Below are 23034 nucleotides of genomic sequence, written 5' to 3' on the forward strand. Positions count from 1 at the left end.
GGGCCCTGTCTCAAAATTAAAAAGGCTGGGGAGGTGGCTGAGTGGTCAAGTGCCCCCGGGTTAAATCCCCAGTACCTCCCCAAAGAATAAATGAAAAGTTATTTTTAAAAAATTCTCATTTAGTTTTACCTCAGTGAGGGGCAGTCATTCAGGAAGTAAACTCCAGCAACATGACACTTGGAGTGCATTAAATAAATATAAATTTTATTAAAAACACTCACATAGCGTTATCAGGAATGATATAATAATAAACAGCTTTCAAATAACCTGCATTCATAACATTACAATACTTACAGTATTTATAACCATCCTCAGATTTTATAAACAAACCAAACATCTCATGAGAATGAAATAACTACATTAAAAAAATAAAGCATAGAAAAATGCACACAGAAGTTCATTATCTTAGTGTCGAACTGCAAAAATCTCCTACACAAGTTAACCACTAGCTTTAGAAGTGAACTGTACATCACTGTGCGTCAAATCAAGATGAAAAATTCATTCAAGTAAAGTTGACACCACTCAGAAGCATTTTCAAGTATGGCTATATAGTCAACCTGATATTCCTATAAGCAAATTGTAGATCTGCTTTCCATTCATTCTGAGGCAGGTTTGATATTTACAATGATAGATCTGGTATTTACAATATGCCACTTAATTTTCTCTCTTCCTAACTTCTTTCCAACCTCCCCCAAATATTTTTACTGCTCTTACTGGCCAGCAGTTTGACAAATGACAGTGGATGATATAGAATATTTGTTCATTAGGGATGGCTGACTCAGAATCACCAAATGCACATGCAGTAACCAAATGTTCTGGGTTAAATATTATGGTATATGTAAAACATTAAATATGTGGTGCACAGCAAACATTTTTAAAATGCTTGAGCAATTTATTTTAAAAACAAAAATCAAAAAGGTTTCAAAAAACCCAAAGTCTCCACTGATTAAAGATTTGACCAGTAAAACCCAAGTCTCTATTGATTAAGAATTTATTTGAAAAGCTAATAAACAAACGTGTTTAGACTGAAATGCAATTGTACAGTCCTATTGCACATCATACCTCCAGATGTCAGGCATGTATGGGAGTCCTCATGGAGTATGTACCTGTTTGATTACAAAATCATAAAAGCTTTATCGAGAGTTAAAATACTATGGCCAACAGCCACTTGCCAAACTCCTGCCTTACAATTTTCCCTTTATCAGCTCAGTGCATTCTATTTTCATTTTTTTTCCCTCCTCAAACAGTCAAAAGTCCTCCAACTTTTAAAATGCTTTTCTTTACAATTAAAAGCCAACAGATTTACAAAATTAGTTTTACTTACATCAGTACATATACAAGTAAAATAGGAGGGATTCAAAATAAAGGGTTAAATCCCTGAAAAAAGAATATATTTATTAACCTATAACAATTTTACATAAACACAGGTGACACATTGGCATAAGGAGAACATGAGCTGAAATTTCCCTGAATTTTTAGAACAAAAAGGTTGAAGTTCAAGTTACACTTGCTAAGAAATCAAGTATTGAAAAAAAAAGGTATGTTTTTTAACAATTAAAAAAAAAAGACTTGGAAAAAAATGATGGTACACAATGCTATTAAGCTTTCACTCTCAGTTCAATATCCTATTGCCAAACTAGTGTTGAGGTATATGACAAGTAGGAACATCACTCAAACCTTTAATGAATTCTTCGCTCACATTATGATATATTTGTAGCAGGCTGAATAGCACCATCATGATGTGAATTCTGCTTCAATGCCATATATATAGATATATATGTATATATTTAAATTTTTTACAGTACTAAAATACTAAAGCATTGTTAAAAAAGTTTTGTTTACAATTTAATTTACTATACAACTCTTTCTTCTTTATACAAATTAATGATTTTAAAACCACCACAGCAAACCAGCTGCCTGTTTATCTTTTTAACCAACAGATTCACATGGAACTAACCCTGCTTATTCATCTTCTACAGGCATCAGTCCACTCAATCTTCCTTGGAAAGGAGGACACGCTAAGAAATGACAACATCACAAAGTACATAATCAGACACAAAGGCAGACTGCCATTGAGTTCTCTGAAGAGCATATAGATCCATAAAATAGCATAGGTTGAAGTGTACAAGCTTTGCTGAATCGGTAGCATGCGGCTAATTGTTACCTGCAGTTAACAGAAAATCATTAAAACTGTACATATTTGAGCAATGACCTTGTCATATAATTCTGTGTAAAACTGTTTTTACAGTATAGCATGTGAGATGAGCACCAGGAAACACATGTTTTGTGGACTAATATATTACCTTGAATCCAGTAAGCCTCATTTTGGATTTAACTGGCTGTGTTAAAAATGAACACATTGCTCATCAGCAGATGCATGGCTAAAAGCAAAAATGTTTTAAAAGCTCTCCTTTATTTCCTTTAAAAAAAATCAACTTTTCATACTAAAATGAAAGTAAACTATATTTTTAAAATGTCTCCGTACCTTAGCATTGTTCAAGTTGCCAAAGCTTAGGTAGACAAAGTGCTTCTAAAACACCATTTAAAATATTTATACATATACATGTATGTGCACATATACAAAGGTGTGTGCATATATGTACATATATACGTTTACTGTCCTACAAGGACGTCACTGGATGAGCAAAATCCAGAGGCCGTTAAGATGTCCACATCTTAAAAACTAAGCTTTGTGTAAGAACAAGTAATTATGATAAAAACTTGAATGAAAGGTGCCCCTTCTTTAAGGGCACTGGAGTACACTGATAGCATCTTGATGACATAAAGGCATTAAAATTTTAGCTATTAAAGACACCATTTTCTTAGCACCATTTCGTAGAACATCCAAACAAATTCAGTGTTTTGCTGCTAATCATTTACACTTCCTGTAGCTATTTTGATAAATAAAAGTTAATTACAGTAAAAACTGCATGTTAAAAAGTCATAATTCCAGTATTTCAGTACATTGTGTATTCAGCACCAGATGGTATTTTAAGATTCCTACAACCGTAATACTACAGTACTTGTTTGTGTTCCATGACTATGCAAACTTGGTATTATTAAAAGTGGTCACAGATGTGTTAAATTATAAGAGAGGGGAAAAGAAAAGCACATTTTACATATCATCTCATCCAATAATAGAACCAGTGTTTAAAAATGTAAATTGTGGAACACTTCCTTCCCCACCTTCTTTTTGCATAGAATGCTTTGGTCTTTTTCCTGGATGCCATCTGTGACCACCTGGGAGTCAGCTGAAATTAAGTGCTATGGTAAGATGACCTTTCTTATTTTTGCTGGTGAGTGGAGGTTTTTCCCACCGCATTTGTCATGAATACTGTGACCTTTCCCCACTGCCACGTCACGAGAGCTACACTACTGACAAATATGTTGTGGTCTATCCAAACGAGGTTATCAACAAAAAGGACATCATCATATGTATCTGTTATAAGGCCCTGTGACCCGAGTGAAGGCATATGGAGATGTAGTTATTGTGGAGTCTGTGGTCCCAGATGTGGTCTTTTCAGCAAGGGACTTGATGAAGCGCAGGTAAGTAGGCTCGGAAGGCTCATGCGGCTCAGTGGGCTCCCGTTTCACTTTTTTGCCATGGGTTTTCTGAGGCACGTAGTCCGGGCCATACTTCTCACACTCCTCTTCTTTCTCACGGGCTTTTTCCGCCATTTTGGCCTCCCAGAGAGCCAAGCCATGTTTTGGCTCATTCATGCTCTTGTGCTGGTAAAAGACAAGGGAGATCCTAGTGGGGTGCATCCTATTGGGATTCTTTAAGGGGGTTGTGGCATGCAGCTCACGCTTTGCACACTCGATGAGAATTGACCCATGAGTCGGAGCCACAGCCACTCCCCCAATGTCAGGATCCAGAAAGCACTGCTCACTGTCTGACCAGACCTCTTCCTCCTCCTCTGCAGTAGAAGCCGCTCCCTGGACTGGTGTGGCAGGCTCCTTCTCCTGACTGTTAGCATCACTTAATTTGTGTAATACACCTTGGACAGAAGCAGTTCTATCATGGTTAAGCCCTGGAAGCATCTTAGCTAGACCATTAGCTGTGTGGGAAAGCACGTCATTCTCTTTGTTTTGGAGATGCAGGGTGTGAATAGAGCTGTTGATCATGTTTGAAGCTGCATTGTAGTTATGGATTATGTGAGAAGGTGGATGATGTTCACCGCTTTTACAGTCTATGTTTGGATTGCTCAGATTAGGTGGTAATCTAGAGGCAGCACCCATGAAGTGGCCCTCCATCTCGTGAGTGGAATAAGGAGGAAATGACCCTACGTGGTGTACATTTGGTCTAATGGTACAACTGCTGAAAGTATCTCCCTGCATATTTTGGTTTCCATAACCTAAGTACTTAGTGGTAAAACTCTGGCTATTTCCAAATCTGTGCTGGTAAAGTGTATGGATGGGTGGCAGATTCAGCTTAGAGAGATGGTCTTGGCTTGGATACCTATACAGATCCATTGGCTGAGACTGGGGAGAATAGGAACCCAGATAAGGGGAGCAGTTGTCCACTGACACATTTCCATTGCACTGATAGGATGGATATTGGTTATTTGGATTTAAAAGTCCAGGGTAGGGGTTCATGGGATTAGAAGAACTCAAATATGAACTTGCAGCTTGGGATGAGGTGGAATAGAGATTCATAGCGTTGGTGCCTCCATAAATCTCCGAAGTATGTGAAGAGCTTGGGTAAGGATTGATGGGATTGGGTCGTCTCATGTATAGATTGGTGGGTCCAGATGACGAGTAAGAGCTGACAGACTCTGACTGAGGGTGATTATTCAAGGTGTGGTGGGGCTGCTGCGGCTGCTGATGAGTGTGCTGGGGCTGCTGGGGTCGCTGCTGCTGTTGTTGGGATTGGGGCTGCTGGGACTGCTGCATGACTGGTCCTGAAAGTCGCAAAAGTTCTGTGGAGAAGGTAAGAGAGCAGGAACAAATGCTCCATTATTATTTTATGAAGGCTAATGAGGAAACTTAAGTGTACAAGAAGAGAAAGCCCACCAGGATTATAAAACCCCTGTTCATCAAGGGCTTAACCCTAAAGCAAAGTCAAGAGTTCTCATCACTGGCATAATCTTTTATGTCTAAAGCATTAGAAATAAAATGCAGAACTTTTAACTTGTACGGTTTTGTAAGTAAAGAGATATATAATAAACATCTAAAGGTATTCCATGGAGAGCATCCTATCCTCTGGAGTTTCTCAACAGCTGTTATGAAGTATTCTCCTCCCTACCCACTTTAGTCATCCCTACCTCAAAACAGATCTGAGATCTCACCTTCTAGTGCTTTTGTAAAAACCCACTGCAAATGTGGGTCTGATGAAGCAGGAGTCACAATGCATTATAAACCATCTGTTTTTAGCACTCTCTCACCACCTCTACTATGAACCAAAGTCCTGCAGGGAAGGGAACATGTCTTATTTTACTTCTTTCTTCACATTGCCTAGTATGCACTAGAATTTGTATAAAATTATTAAAATAAAATTTGTTTTAGAAGATTTATCAATCTTAGGAGACAAACAATGACATTCGTTCAAACGTAAAAAGTATCTTATATAATTGGCCAGCCCTACTCCATGAGTAGGTAGGTATTCCAGAAAGGAAATTTGTATCATGGTAAATAATACTTTAATGAACTTTCAGCTTTGTAAGTGAAACTTTTAAGTCATACTTCTGTTTTAGGACCTTATTCTACAAAAGTCATCTAAGTTGACAAATAAATGGGACTGCAGTGATACTTTTGAGAGCTGACCTATTATTATCTGCAAAAAGCAGAAAGAACCAGAGACAAAGTTTTATCTGGTTATATTTTACAATTAACCTAAAGGAGATATCAGGTAGTAAACAAAATTGAGTTTTTCATGTAAATTAACCAATCAAGAAACAGTTATTAAGCATCTTTAGCATAGTGTTATAAATAGTTTCTCTGGACTTGGAAATGAATCACTAGGGAAATTTGACTTTATGAAGCAAAGATAGTGGTTCTAAGCAAACTGCTACACTAAATTTAAGACATTTTTGTTTGGTTGCTATTATTAATGGCCAGACCAATACCATTTCCAAAATTTGGAATTTTTATTGTACAAACTATAGACATGAAGCAAGGGGCTACGGAAAGAAAGTATCCACTTAGTATTGATGAATAATCCTCTATTGCTATTACTATTCATGTAACCTCTTCTGATGGCAAAGTTTTTTTTAGAATAGTTACATGTAGGACCCCAACTAAACCAGACTCACTATGGCTAAGGAAAAGTATTAATTTCTCTCTTAATCATATCTTCAAGCCTATTTTAATAAGTAGTTTTAAGTCATCCCTTAAATTTTTCTTGTCCTTCATTCCAATGGTTTGTCCCTAATGTATCTAACACCTCCCCCCCATTTTAGAAGAATTGCCTTGCATCATTTTTGCTGCTACCACTAAAATTTAAGGTCTTGTTACCTCAGTCTTGGTTTGTGATACCTATCTCCAAACATTCTAAGTTGGCTACTGGCTACTGGTCAAGCAACTTGAATTTTACCATATCACTATTGGGGAAACAAAACAAAACAAAACAAAATTTTGCTGTTTATTGTAGAATAAAATCTTATCAAGGGGGGGGTTGATGGCAACTCCCTGCCATTTCCATGAGTAAAGCCTGCCCCTGAATACTTCAGGAATGATTCTGGTAGGGAAACAGGACCATGAGGGATAACATTCCCAACTGACAAGGTCCATGTTTAATCCAAGTATCACACAGAACAGATACCCACAAAACTTCTAATTAAGCTTACCTGTCAACTGCTTCGTCTGGTTTGTACTTTCTGTGTGTTTTGTGCGTGATGAGGCCACCTTTTCCTTTTCATTCTTATTCGAGTTGTTCTCCAGAGAGGAAAGCTTTTCGGCAGCAGCTTTCTTGGCTTCCAGTTTCCTCTGTCGGCAAGTCTTGACCGGCTCTGCTAACATCCTGACCTTCCGCCGAAAAGAACTCAGTACCTGAATGGCACCACTTCGTTTTTTCTCCTCCTGACCTTCTACACTCCCAAACTCATCTATATCAGAGATTTTATATAAAGGCAATACGTGGAGCTGTTCATCCTCAGGATGTACTCCAATTTGTCGATTGTCTTCTCTAGTGAGCGTGCAGACCTGGTAGGAGAAAGACATTACAGCCTCAGTTCTAGGTCCCAGAGAAAAGTGTGTGTGTGTGTGTGTGTGTGTGCGCGCGCGCCTCAATATGTAGATCTGTGCTCATCAGGGACATGCACATTGCCATAAACCCTTGTTTCTGTTATGAAGCAGTGCCATCCCACCAAATAAAATGAAGTAATTTGCTTCCCGTACTTCAAAAAAGAGGGGATAGAGATGAAGTTTCTTTCAAAAGTCTAAAAGCTGTTCCTACCTAACACCCTACTCTGATGTTGGTAGGAGCACAGTTGCCTCATCTTATACTTTTCTACCCAAAGAAATTTCATATCTTTTCTCATACCCAATTCCTAACTCTGTTTAAGAAATCCACTGTGTTCAAAAAATGTCTTCAAAATATCTAGGTGAGATTTAAATAATGAAAAGTTGAAGATTTGGCCGGTAGAGATTACGTGCCACATAACACTTTTCTTTCCTCTGTACTCTGTCAAACCTAACTTATTGTTTCTTTTTCCTCCCTGTTTTTCTGAAATATTACCACATAAAAGTGAGTACTCTGAAGAGGAAAAAGAAAACAAAAGCTGCCTCTTTTGCTTTGATTATTGGGATGGTATTTTTTTTTTTTTTTTTGTTAGTCATCATCATTTGGTTTTGAGGAAAGATTATCTGTTTTAAAAATACTAGTTTTTTTTTTTTTTTTAAGGTATTTAGTGTTTTCTATCAATGGAGAAAATAACAATGGAAGGACAAGGTAGTATGAAATCACTGGAAGATACCCCTGAAAGGAATGTGATCCTAACAGCCTGCTCTTTATAAATACCTGTAACATGAGATGGTACATTGAGCTTTTCCAAATTCATGTCTAAGCACCTTGTTACTAAGCACCTCGTCACACATATTGAATCCTTACTCAGTTTTTATCTGGTGCTTCTTTCTGTTTCATCTCCTATATCCTGTGATTTATCAGAGGCAAATCCCCTTGGATTCTAAGCATCCTTCTTGACTTCGCAATCCCTCGCCCTGCTGGAATGCAACATGGCTACCTTCAGGACCTACTACAGCAGCACTTCCTAACAAGCAGATTCTCAATGCATGATGAATGATTATTTTAGATGTTAGGGTGGTTCGCAGGCCTTGTGTTTATTCTTCTGGGTCAATACTCAGAAAATTAGGGCCTGTGGTTAATCTGCTTTGCAGCAGGTTTTTAGATGACTAGCAAACTAAGAACAGCTTTTACATTTTCAAAGGGTTAAGTAAAAGTATCCTTTGAAATAAAGAGTGTAACAGATGTGACCTGTAGAGTCTAAAATACTGACCATCTTTGCCCTTATAGACTACTAAACCTATACTTTTCTGCTCAACAAAAACATTGCACCAGCTTCTTCAAATTATTTCAGTTATCAGATACTACTTAGCTATGTGCTTTTTTCCACCCTAAAAAGAACTTCAATGCCTGTCATCTACTTTTCGTCTGAAATTTCACTGGTCATCATCCTTAATTATACCCAAAACCATGTAAATGGTACATTAGGTAGATTAATTAATTAATTATTTTTTAAAGGTAGATTAATTAATAACTTTGATTTCTTCACCTGAATTCCCTCCTGTCCCCCAGCACCTGTTTACTTGCACCTTGGATTGACCTTTTAGAGATGAGGCAAAATATGGGACTTTGTCAGTATGGAGCACTGCTGTGCCTGAAGACTTTATCCATGCCTTCCCCTCATCACAGTCTCCAGAAACAAGACCTAGTCATCCCACACACTGGAATATGTAGTAATAATGAGCTCTTCCACACTCTTGAATGTGGGATAGTAGACATTTTGACAATGATGATGTCTTTTTAATCTGTACTTCTCTCTGTGATGTGAACTAGTACCTTGGCCCACCAAGATTTATCTTACATACCAGGTAACTGAAATTGAATTTTGAAAATATTGTCTTGGTGGCTAATTGGAAATGGCAGTGTATAGACATGGTTTAAATCAGCATGAAGATTTCGAAAATTCTCACGTGCCTGCCAATGGCTTTCCACTAATGTGCCAATCTGTTCTGAGAGTGCTAATTATGCCAAAGCGTACCCTGCAATTGTAGTTCATGAAAACACCTACGGAGAACATACTCTGCTGACCAAGTGCTACCAGCATACTCCACTTTAACAAGAGGTGCTGCTAAGGGGATCTCAGCAATACTTACCACTGTGCTGCCATTCTGCATGTTGTGCAAATCTCTATGGGCGTGAGCACAGAAATCCAAACATGCAGTGACCCCTGAGAATGGACGGCCTTCCTTCAGACCCAGACGGCACTCTGGAGCTCTGTGTTCATATTCAATCTGAGAGAAATAAAAGTGTGTATTGTGCATGGAGAAATACTTAGTTTTACTCTTAGATGAAAACATTCCTTAGTATTTAGGTTATTTAGATATTTAAAAATGTTTTGTACCTTACATCCAGAAATAAAATGGAATGACTCAAAACAGAACAAATACCTAGACATAACATTTTTATTTTATGGTGTTATTAGGGTATGATCAACATACCATTTGTTTTTGGCATGCTGGGGATCATGATGGGAACTGAACACAGGGCATCCTACATACCAGGCAAGCATTCTACCACTAAGCATATCTTAAGAAGCATATATAAGGTATAATTTGATAATGTTCAATATATGCATACATTCACATAATCATTGCTATATAAAAAGTACATACGCATTAGTCCCAAATTTCTTCATGCCCCTCTGGAAGTTACACCTCCTGTTTTGTTTGCAGATAACAATTGATCTGCTTTCTGCCTGCCCCTACACAGTAGTGGGCCTACTCTTAAACTCTTGCAGTTCTAACCTGCTGGTATATAATGGCGTGGGTGTGTGCACACGTGCCAATATCAAACTGTTTTTAATACTACTAAGTACAGATTTTTAATAAATCCTGAAATCAAGCAGGATACATATTAAAATTGTGTTTTGTTTGCTCATACACACATGAATAAACAACAGTCAATTCCTTCAAAAAGCCCTCAAATTTTGATAGGTCATATATTGAACCCATTAGTTCGGGGAGAACTAAGATCTTGACAATATTTGCTCTTGTTTTCTATGAACATGGTATATCTCTCCAGTTATTTAGGTCTTTTATAAAATTTATCTCTGTAATTTTTTGTAGTTTTCAGTACACAGATCTTAGAAATTTTTGTCAAATTTATGCCTAAGGATTTAATATTCTTGATACAATTGATTGTTACTGATTATTTTTACATCTATTTTTAATGATTACTAGTAAACAAAAAATTTTTGCATTCTACAACTTGGCTGAATTTCTAAGTTGTAGGAGTATTCTGTAGATTGAGACATTCTCAGTATATAAGATGACCATGTGTAAATAAGTACAGTTTTATTTCTTCTTATCTGTATGCTTTTGATTTCTATCTCCTGCTTTATGGTACTGTCTAAAATTTCCAGCTTATATTAAAAAGAAACGATAAATATGTTTTCTTATTCCTAATATTAGAGGACAGCAATCTTTCATACTTGAAATTTGTAGGATGAAACTATAACACATTTAGAGATATTTGTAGCACTTAGATATTATGACGTATAATATTAGCTGCTGCGGCTTTTTTAATCCATGCTCCATTTTAAGGTAGAAAAAGATCCCATCTATGAATGTTTAGTATTGTGTCAAATGCTTCTTCTGCCACCCCTCCCCCCCAATAGGAACTGAACTCAACACCTCGGCTGGTCTCTAACTTGCAATCCTCCTGCCTGAGCCTGCTGAGTAGCTGGAATTACAGGCATGAGTCACCACATCTGGCCTTATTATCTCTTTTATATACCATTTGACCCCATTGACTAAAATTTAGGAACTTTTACATTAATATTTGTAAAAGCACTGAACCATAACTTTTTTTTAAATTCCTTTGTCTAGTTCTATTCATATTTTTAGCTTCACAGAGTGAGTTGGGAAGTATTTACATCTTTTCTAGTTTCTGTAGAATTGGCATCGTTTCCTCCTTAAATACCAGGTTAATTTTGCCAAGTAGACTTTGAGGTCTAGTGTTTTCTTTGTGGGAAGGCTTTTAACTACAATTTAAACCTACTTAATAATCTATGACTATTCAAAGTTTCATGGTGCCCCCTTTTTTAATGTTTCAAAATTTATGTCATTAAAGGACTTTTTCATATAATTTGCTCGATTTATCAGTATGGTTTTGCTAATATTTCTTCTTTTAATGTTTAAGGATCTTTGCTCTCCAACTGTCTTCCCAACTCCCCCAACCCAGTGTTGGGGATCAAACCCAGGAACTCTTGCATGCTTGGCAAGCTCTTCACCTCTGATCTAAATGTCCAGTTCTCCAATTATTGATACTGATAATTTATTCCATCTTTTATTTGGGGGGCGGGGGTAGTCAAATTGTTTCAAAGTTCTTTGTTTCTCAGATTCTAGGTTTTTATTTATTTATTTTGTATTTTATATTACAAATTTCTCATTTTTTTCCCCTTCTTTTAGGGCTAAAAAGTTTCCTAGGGTAGATGTGTAGATTGACTTGATAGTTTACATTTTTTTTCTAGTATGTGTTCAATGCCATAAATATCTAAGTAAGTCTTTAGAGTTGTATCCCACAAATTTCAGTATAATTTCTTCATTTTCATTCCATTCAAAACATTTTGTTTTCCAATATCTGTGGTATTCTTTGGGCCCATGTTCTTTGGAATCATGCTGCTCAGTTTCTAGACATTTAGGCATTTTTGTGGATATACTTCTGGTACAGATTTTCATTTTACTTCACTGTAGTCAGAGAACATATCTGAGACATTAAAATCTATTGATGGGCTAGAGTTGTGACTCAGTGGTAGGCATGTGTGAGGCCCTGGGTTCAATCCTCAGCACTACATATAAATAAACAAAAGATTCATTAACAACTAAAAAAGAAATATTAGAAAAATCTATTGATAACTGTTTTATAAACCAGAATATGGTCTACCTGGAAATTCTAATATAAAATATCAATTCTGATTTGAGGTTGGAGCTCTATACATGGTACTGGGTCAAGTTTATAAAGAGTTTGTCTTCTGTTCCTTTCATGCTTTTCTTTAAACTTTTTTTTCTACTAGTTGTTGAGAGAGATATATATCCAAATCTATTTGTTTTTTCTATTTCTTTTGTTAGCTCTCTTAATTTTTTAATGTAAATTTTGAAGCTGTTATTAGCATGTAAGTATTTGAAATTATGCTTTTGATGAACTGACCCTTTTATTATTATTAAATAATATTCTTTTTCCTTGAATTATTCTTGGCTTTGAAATCCACTTTATCTATTTGTTTTACTCCATCAGTTTTAATTAATGTTAACATGGTGTATTTTTACCATCCTTTTAATTTTATATTTAAAGCGGCTTCCTCAGCTTTACCTTTTAAATAGGGGTGCTAAAAGCATTTACATTAAGAAAGGTTATTAATATGGTTGGTTTTATATACCATCTTGCTATTTGTTTTCAATGTCTTATTCTCTCTCTCTCTCATACACATACCTTTATTTATTTATTTTTTATGTGGTGCTAGGGATTGAGCCCAGTGCCTCACACAGGATAGGCAAATGCTCTACCACTGAACCACAACCCCAGCCCTGGACCATACTTTTTTCACTTATGACAGTCTATGGTCAAGTAATTTACCAAGCTGCATAATAAATAGTATAATAAACTACCAATTCCAAGATTCTGTGCTGCTTCTGTATTTGTGAATTCAATACAGGTTGTGAATATTTTAAAATAGCAAGTTATGAAGATATTTTTAAGTTAAGAAAAAGTTCTTTTTTCACATGTTTAGCATTTCTAATACCTTTCATTCCTTTTTGGTAGATGTGTATTTCTATTTTGTTTTCTTTCTGTTGAAGGATTTAACATATTTAAATGATAGTTTGCTAGTGCTGATTTTTTTTCAGCTTTTATATGTATGAAAAAAATTGTTTTCTCTTTACCTCTGAGAATTGTTTGTGCTGGTTATAGATTTCCAGGTCAGTATTTTTTTTAAGTACTTTAAATATTCATCTATCTTGCATCATTTGGACAAAGTCTCATGTCTTATCACTTTTTCCATTATATGTAACTTTTTAAAATTTTTTCAATATCACTAATTAAGCAAATTGATTATATTGTGCATTTATTTTCTTTAAGAATTTCTTTTTCCTAGTTTGATGTTAATACTTTTTTTTTTTTTTAAATCAGGCATTGAACCCAGGGGTGTTTGACCTCTAGTCACATCTCTAGTCCTTTTTTAAATCTGAGACTATTTCTATTGGTTAATTACTGCCTCTTTCACTGTTGGTTATGTTTTCTTTATCTTTTTAATTTTTGAATGGATGCTGGAAATTTTACTGTTGGTTCTTGCATTTTTTTAAAAAAATATTTTTTTCTCCTGAACTGCTATTGATTACTTTGAATCATGACCTTAAACATTTATAGATGGACTCAGAACAGCCAAATCACATGAATACAATTTGAGTATTCTTTCTGGCAGGTATGAACAAGAACTATTAATGAGATCAAAAGATTTTTCTGCCTGCTCTTTTTGAAGGTACTTGTCCCCAACTTTGGTAGTTTCTCGACATATAAGTTCTGCTCAAGACTCAAGTGAATACTAGAGCACCATTCTTTGGAGCTCTTCTCAAGGAAACTTTCTCCTCTGTCATACTATAAATCCTGAATGAAAGCCACTTCATCAAGATTCTTCATGACAAGATGATGATAAAGTATTTGATGGATTATTATCTGCCATTGGGTAAATATAGCTTATTTTTATGTGGATTACTAGAAATTTACCTCCATTTCTGGAAAATAGTTCTAAGTGCCCAGCTTTCTGATGGTCTCAGGTTATGCTGTCTAATTGGCAGGTACTAATCATACATAGCTAAATTGTAATAACAAATACTTGCACTTGGCATATAGCAACCCTTTAATAGACACTAGCCACATTCTGAAAGTGCCATTATGTTATACTGAAAAGCATAACCAAGATCATACAATATCTATAAATGATGAAAATAGTACAATTTAGAGAGTTGAATCTGTTTCAAGTTTACTTGTAAGACAGAGATAGAACAAAGGTTATCTATCATAGGTTAAAAAATTAATTTAAATTGATAAAATCCAGGCATTAATTAAATGAACCTGAAAGAATAAATTCTGTGGTGATTCAATAAAGCTTCCCTGTACAATAAAACTATGAAATCAAGGAAGAACGTTTAGATGTGAGACATGAAGATAAGTCATCTAGAGAAAAGTGGTAAAGATCACATGGTAAGTTTTATGAAACCCATAACATCAAATGACCTTCACACAATACTGTGTAAAAAGATCACATAACTATTGACATTGATGAACATTGCCAACAGTACCTACCATGTGAAATAAAACACCTTATCCATTCACAACCATTAATTGCCTTAATTTAAATATGCATTGCATCTATACATACACTCCTATATCTTAGGAATTAAGATTTTGTTGTAATGTCAAAAATATTCTGTACATTCCAGGTTCAGGGAATAAATAAAACAACTTAAAATTCTCCAAAACAAAATGTAATATGGTAGAATATAAATGCTTAAGAAAACCAAGTGGGTATGAGACAGTCTGTAATAAGAATCAAGGGTATAAAAAAGAACAATGCTTTGTTATTCTGTTCCTTTCTCCCAAGAAAAGCCACTTGATTAATAACACCTATAAAAAAATTCATTCACTAAAACATGTCCGAACTTTAAATCTAGCAGCAGACTGAATTCATTTTCTTTTTTTTATAGCTTAATTTATTATCTCTTACCCAGCATTAAACTTTTACAAAAGTACCAAAGCATTCCTTATGCTTTTCTGTGATACTGATTAAAATAAATAAGGTTGTAAAATAACAGCATTGCCCCCAATATTTTTTAATGGCATTTTAAAATAATTTTCAGAAGTATTTGCACAATTTATAAAAGCAATGTTGTACATAAAATAACTATTTAGGGTTAGTCTAATGTCTGTTTTTGCTATATAGACTAAACACGTTAGCATCTTAAAAAGTATCATGCACTTGAAAACATTAGTTATTAGCTACTGTATTCTCTGCTAACACCTTCTCACCACCTCCAGCTTTCCTCTATCAGGTTCCCTCTTTCCCTTTAATCTTTAACCATCCCCCACTCCATTTCTCCAACCCTCCCCCAGCTCTTACTTGACTGGCTTCTCTTCCTCCACTTAAAACTAAACTATGGATGGGTGACATCACTAAGTGGCTGGTGCACTTCCCTTCACAACAAAGGTCCAAACCAAGGGGTAAAAAAACCCAGCTATTTTGTTGGCATGTTTGAGGCAAAGTATCAGAGGACAGTAGGGATGCGTCAGAGATATTGTGCAGCATGGAGATACACATGATGGTCTTAAAAAGAAGGAAACTAAGTGTATAGCACCTGTCACATATTAGACATCAACACTGAACCAAGAGGAACTTCAGTTGGTTGGGAAAGGCCGAAGATCCCCAGCAATCCCCACTCACATGGATAGCTGAAGCATTTGCTGATGGAGAAGCCTGTGGCTCAGTCTGGGGAGCTGAGTTACCACATGGCTGCATTCACCTGCCTGTAACATGGGAAACGCTTGCAGTGTCCATCAAAAGCGTTATATGACCCATCCTCCAACTCTGAAAGGAGCTTGGCAGACATCTGAGTAGTTTGTCCCCTGGAGCCCCTCAAAAGACACTGATGCACCCCCCAGAAACCGACAACCAATCACTCTACTACCAGACACGCCATACCCACCTGTGCCCACAGTGATGGCTTTACCCTGACATGACACACAGGAGCTCCATACCCAGAGCCAGATCCAGTGCCCAGTGCTGTGAACAAACCAGCCTTGCCTAAGAGCTGCATCCCAACAAGTAGTTCATACTTTCTGAAGGAATCTAGATTTGATGTAATCCTTATCAATATACCAATATGCTCTTCAGATAAGCAGGAAAAAACATGCCTAATATTTGTAGACCAATAGATCCTGAATAGAAAAAACAAATCCAGGGCAAAAATAACAAAGCTAAAGATGTTATATATAGTACCTGACCTGAAAACATAGTACAAAGCTAGAGTAACCAGTGCAGTATGGTTGCTTGCATAAATAGATTGGAAAAATAGCGTCTTTTCAAACAATAGTGCTGGGAAAATTGGATATCCATATGCAAAAGAACATAATTAAACCTCTACACCATATATAAAAACCAACTCAAAATGGACCAAAGACTTGAATTTAAGGCCTAAAACTATGAATCTACTAGAGGAAAATATAGGGTTCAAAACATTTCAGAATTTTGGTCTTGACAAAGATCATTTTTGGTAGGATCCTAATAGCACAAATAACAAAAGCAAAAATTGACAGGGATTACAACCTAAAAAGTTCTATAGATCAAAGTGAAAGGATAAACTGTGGAATGGAGGAAATATTTATAAGTTATTCATGTGATTAATTTCTAAAGGAAATTAAGAAATACAGAAATTAAAAATCTGATTAAAAAATTGTAAAATGGGCAAATGACCTGAATAGATATTTAACAAGAAAGTTAAACAAATGGCCTACACATGAGAAAGTACTCAACATTGATGATCATAAGGAAAATGCAAAAACAAAACCACAATGAGATATCTCACACCAGTTGTCAAAAACACAAAAATTAACATAGTGAATATGTGGAAAGAGGAGACCTCTCAAACATTATGGGTGAAAATGGAGATTAGTACAACCATTATAGAAAATACTATGAAGATTCCTTGAAATATCAGAAATAAAACCACCCTACAATCCAGCAATCCTGCTACACGTATACATACACAAAGAAATTAAAATCTGCACTCTCATGTTTGTTTGAACACTATTCATAATAGCCAAGATATGGAATCAACCTGGGTGTCCACTGGTGAAGAAACAGATAAACTGTAATGTAAATATAGAAGGGAATATTATTCAGATATTAAAAGAATAATTGTGTCATTTGCAACAAAATAGATGGAACAGGAGGGCCATGCTAAATGAAATAAGTCAGACACAGAAAGACAAACACCACATGTTTACACATATGTGGAAGATAAAAAAGCTGATCTCAAAAGAAGTAGAGAAAAGAAGCATGGTAACTAGGGCCTGGGGAAGGTGTAGGGGAGGGAAAGAGGGAGGGAATGGACAGTGGGCATAGGGGTGCAGTAACCATATGTTCTTTAACATGATAGGATAACAATGATGACAATAATTAATTAAATACCCCAAAACAGCCAGAAGAGAGAATTTTGAATGTTTCCAACAGAAAAATATAATAGTTATTTCTTCTATTGTGATCAATACACATTATATGCATATTGAAGTGTCACTATACCTCATAAATATGTACAATTACTGTGTCATAAAAATATGTTCTAGAATTCCATCAACCCTTTCTCCTCTTGATAATATCTACTCTGAAAAATTTCTTTCATTCTTACATATTAAAATACTTCATCTCCTTCCTACATTTTCCTAAAGCCCAAATCACCAATGCTAGCCTAGATTTTTCTTCTGATTCTTTAATTAACCTAGAAGTATGTCAAACCAATCGTGCAAAGTAAAATTTAATCATCTTCCCTTCTCTTAACAAAACATACTACTCCTCACTAATTTTTGGTACCAGTTAATAAGACCATCTCTCCAAATTCTGTTGCTTGTTCTCACAAAGAATGAGAAATTATATTTGTTTAAGACCTTAAAAATCTCTTGACCAATTACAATAGCTTCTTTTTCTCTCTAAACTTACACCAATCCAAGTTTCCATATCAGAAACATAATTTGTCTTGTTGAATGATCTTTTTAAAATGACAAACTATGTCCTCCTCCCTCATATCCAACACATCCTCGAAACACCTCAATGGTTACTTCTAGAATTGGGTCTAAAGACCTCTGTTAGGCATTCAAGGACATTACATTTATACTTTTTATTCCCTCAGAAATGTTCATAGCCCTATTGTTTCTGTTATTTCATCTTCCAGTTGCTATTTCATATGTCTCCATCTCCCTTAAAAGGCACTGCTTATCTTTATGTCCCCAGTGAATACCCACTGTTTGATTTCTATTGTTGATGTTGTTATTGAAACCACAGAGCCTTTTACACCCTTTTGCTTAAGTAATGAGAAATTTTTGAACAAATCACTTAGTTGTCTTACTACTGTAGCCTAGCATACAAAATAGGCCACCCCTCACCCCAGCCAACCCATGGTTTATGGAGCCAAGGCCAAACAAAAGAAGAAAATATGGCAAAATCTAACATATCTGGACATATATATATATTAGACATATATAACACTACATCTCTACTTCTGGGAGTAATCTGAAAGTGTACAATACATTATATTCATAGCTTCCTATTTCAAGAGTTTCTGTGAAAATAGTTAATGTATGATTAATTGAGGTCACATAATTTTGATGTAATCACAAAACTCTGCTTAAAGAAGCAAAATTAGGAAAGGTAGCAGAACACAACAGACACTAGTATGGCAATATGTAAATCAATGGATGTGTAATTGATGTGATTCTGCAATCTGCATATAGGCTAAAAATGGGAGTTCATAACCCACTTGAAGCAAAGTGTGAAATATGATATATCAAGAACTATGTAATGTTTTGAACAACCAACAATAAAAAAAAAAGAAGCAAAATTAGTCATGTGAAAACAAGGTTAGTAGATAGAACAGTTGTGAGGCTTAAAATCTCATTGTTTTTAAAGTTTAGAAAATCACAACTCTTTTGGATCATATCAGAAACAGAATACTGCAGCACTTCCAAGAAGGAAAAAAGAAAAATAAGGGAAAGCTATTTCTTTAAGAATATTTTTAGATTTAAGTGGATCAATAATAACTAGGCAGTTAAAATCATTGCCAATAACTGTTTATACTTACCTGATTATTATACGCATCAGGTGCAAGTTGCTTGTATATTGGTGCGATAAGAGTTGACAGGTTTTGAAAATAAGCCTCTAGTTTCTCTTCCTGTATAAAATAAACCATTTGACATTAAATTCTAAATCTATTCTCTACACATAAGAATGCTATTAGTTATATTATTGCCCCAAATACTGGACACAAAACAATGATTGGTGCCTTTCTTATCAAATAACTAAATCATCTTAAAGTATGGACACATCCAACATCACCTATTTTTGTGCTATGAAATAAGTAGCTATTTGGATTTTTTTGTTATATTAACTGAATTTCTAGTAGGCATGTAGATAGTTGATGTTTTACATATGCTATGCTACCCTATGCTGTGGGGGGGAGGGTAGGTTAAGGAAGCCAGATATTATAATGGGGTCACATTTCCACAGTCATCCTCCAATTATTTATTGAAAGGATTTGTTTGGTTTACTTTGTCTATTCTCAATCTCTATTTTATAGTGTTTATAAAGAGCAAGTCAAGCTTTGCTCCAAAGAAATAAAAGTACTGAGAACTTCAATTGTGGATAAAATTCTCAGAACTAGAATGTGTTTTCTATGAAAAAGCTGACAAAGTTTACTTGACAAAGGAAATGCTAACTTATAATCCTACCATCCAAGTTCATGAAGAACAGATTTTCCAAATAATATGCTTTTAAAAATGGTAGGTGATAATACTTGGTTATTTCATTCAAACCTAGAAGTTCTCATTTCAGATTATTGTGAGGGGCATTGTGGGGGGGGGAGGGAGAGAAAGAAACAGGGAGTGACAGAGAGATATAGACACTTGACAGAGAGGTGAACTTTAGAAGGTGGGCAGTTTCTGTGCAGAGCTTGAGAGGAGGGGGTTTCCCAGGCATCTTCTGGATTGGGTTGACATGCAAATTGCTTAAAGTGATAAACGTGTATGAACTAGCCATGAAAAACTTTCAGAGTGGAAAACTGCTACTTTTTATCAAGTGTACTAAACACTTTCTCCTCTTATCAAACAAAAGAGGATGCCCAGCATGCTTAAACATTATATTATTGAATACATGACTGTTTGAAAAATATACCATGATTGAATTTTATGTTCACTTACTATATATTCAAATAAAACTTTTAAATTATAAGAACAACCCGTCTGGTGTTTAAAAGGCATCTATTATATAAGTGTGTATTTTAATTGTCTTTAAAATCTGAAAGATAAGGTAGAGGAAGTGAAAGGAAAACTTTTTTTCATATTCAAATGCTAAACATATTGAGGGTTTTCTAATCTTTTAATTAGAAATTAAATTTTAATTTCAACAAGAAATCAAGGTTCATTTGACTTACCTGAGATGAAATTCCCTTTGCTAATGAGACTATAACAATATATATCACAATTTACTTTACCCATGCTCATCAATTTCCTAGAATGAATAGTTTATAATCAGGAAATAAACCAACCTCTTTTGGATCATCCCCAAGTAGCTTAAATTTCCTTGGAATCTTGCTTCTGGCAAACTTGCATCCATTATAATACATACTCCATGAACAACCAAAAGAAAAGGAGGCACCACAGGTCTTTGGATCTAGCCCCTGACAGGCACAGGTTCTCCTAAAAAATTAAAGGACCAAGTTCAAGACAATGAACAGCATTACCTAGGTTGCCAATCTCATAATCTAGATGTGTATATACAAAATGAATTTGAAAATAAGTCTAATAACTATTAACCTGAGGTATAATCACACCCATAACAGAATAATCTCAATTGACTTTAAAACACAATTTATGGGTGAATTATTCTATCACACTGTTGCATGTAGTTGTACTTAGTTTTCATTGAATACCATATTCCATTTTGTAAATATGCCACAAATTAGCTAAATCTACCCTTGATGGGAATTTGAGTGCTTTAGAGTGTTTAGCTAAAAGCATACTATTACAATTGTAACAGCCCGGGTCAGATATATTTTAATAACAGTAAACAAACAATCCAAAGTATAAACAATAAAACAACCTAGAAAACGGGACTTACGTAGTCTTATGAGTATTAATATTATTTTGACATTACTCTGTGTATAGTGATATAAAGAATTAATTGCTTAATGTAAATAATCTTTACTAGAGATAGGGAAAAAATAATATAAACCCATGATTTGAATTAAAAACTTTTGTTTCTAAAAAATAATTACTTCATGTGTCTGCCCAGTAAAATGACATCTCAGTAAAAAAGTGCACATGTAGATATATTGTGATTTCCAATAAAATGTATATAGGTTATTTTTAAGAATTTGTCATTGATGACCCTAAGCAACCAAACAGATGGTAAGGAAAAGTTTTTTTAATTTATTAGTGTTATTTCTATTAATTTATTAGAATTTCAGCTAATAAATGCAGGAGAAATTACACAAATAAACAGAAATTCCAATATGTTCACAAAAATATCAGAATAAGGATCTTTGAAAATTCCTCCATAAAGGAGATGAGTACTGGAAAAATTTATCATAATCAACTTTTTCAGAAATCTGGAATTAATAAAAATCTTATAGCAATATACAGTGTGTTAATTAAACAATAGGAATTGGGGCTGTAAATCAGTGGTAGAAGGCTTACCTAGCATGAAAGAGGCCCTGAGTTTGTTTCCTAGCATCACAAAACCAAACAAAAGCACCAGAATTTCACTAAGAGTCAGCTTTGTGGTGTTTGAACCTTCCCTATTCTCATTCTCCCAAGGCAGCTTTAAAAAACAGCCCATTTAATTTCATGATGAAAATCAATCAGGCTGGCACTGGGTCACCAAATGAGTTATATAACCTCTAAAGATCCATTCCCAGAATGTTGACATTATTTCACCTGCTTAGTAGTTCCTAGGAAGAACTCACTAATAAGGTTATCTTTATTTAATATGATGTGGAGCTCACTTAATATGAATAGATTTTTCCCACCTGAAGGCATTTGTTGAAAATAATCAGAGGCAACTGTTGAATACTGGCATTGCCTGACATAGTAACAGCAAAAAAAAAAAATAACGATAACCAAAAAAGGTTACAAGTAAAATTGGAGATCCAGGTATAGTTCAGTGGTAGAGTGCATGCCTACCTAGCTTTCACAAAGCCTAGGGTTTGATCTCCAACACTTAAAGAAAAAGTAAAGCATGGAAAATTAGGTGTTCATAGCTTTAAAACGTTCCAATATATTCCTGGGAATATGGAAAGCCATATGCACACATGGTAGGGTTCTTTGCATGATCACAAAAGACCCGAGGAAGCCTCAAACCTCATCACCATCTAATCTTGAGACCCTACACAAGCAGAAATCGAAGGGTAACACAGTGTCGTAAACATCTTGGCTATGTGTTGAATGCCTGCCCTACCACACATAAAGACTACTACAGCAAACACTGACTTATTGGATTTAGGCACCTAAGAAAATGTCTAACCATTAACTGGCTACTAAGCTGACCAAACCGAGACATCATAGTTACACAAGAAAGAGAATACAAGGTTTACAGAAACAATACAAAACCGTCATAAGGCAAATAAACAGAAATCAGAACTAATTCATGGGATGAAGGGTAGTGATATTTCCAAAGTTACATTATTCTAAAATGTCCAGTTTTAACAAATAAGGTACGTACAAAGAAACAAAGTATGAGTCATACTGAGGAATAAAATTTAAAATGTCCTGGGGATGTCCACTAGACCAATACTTTATATCATCTATTTCAACTATGTGCAAAGAACTAAAGAAAACTGTGTTCTGGTAACTAAAAGGAAAGTAGAAAAAACACTGTTGCCTACCATTTATTGATTCTTGATTTTAATTTTTGCACCAAAGGAATCTTATTAAGGAAGTTGGGGCCTAATCCCACATGATGAAGATTAGGGCCTACTTTTTCTTCTACTCGACACAGAGTCTCTGGTTTTATTCCTAAGTCCTCGATCCATTTTGAT

The 23034-nt window shown here is 35.2% G+C and overlaps 1 protein-coding gene across 1 annotated transcript in view; it reads right to left on the reverse strand.

Annotated features, from left to right (window-relative positions):
• Positions 1-183: 183 nt before the first annotated feature.
• Positions 184-23034, reverse strand: part of Tet2 (tet methylcytosine dioxygenase 2) — a 131280-nt gene continuing 108429 nt past the window's right edge. The window contains exons 7-11 of the mRNA XM_027935471.2: positions 20545-20695; positions 19084-19173; positions 9334-9471; positions 6786-7140; positions 184-4919 (exon numbers count right to left, since the gene is read on the reverse strand). Of these exons, the coding sequence (XP_027791272.2) occupies positions 3430-4919; positions 6786-7140; positions 9334-9471; positions 19084-19173; positions 20545-20695 (2224 nt within the window). The 3' untranslated portion in view covers positions 184-3429. The remainder of the gene's footprint in view (positions 4920-6785; positions 7141-9333; positions 9472-19083; positions 19174-20544; positions 20696-23034) is intronic.

The sequence above is a fragment of the Marmota flaviventris genome, chromosome 7, assembly GCF_047511675.1.
Source record: "Marmota flaviventris isolate mMarFla1 chromosome 7, mMarFla1.hap1, whole genome shotgun sequence".
NCBI classification, from domain to species: domain Eukaryota; kingdom Metazoa; phylum Chordata; class Mammalia; order Rodentia; family Sciuridae; genus Marmota; species Marmota flaviventris.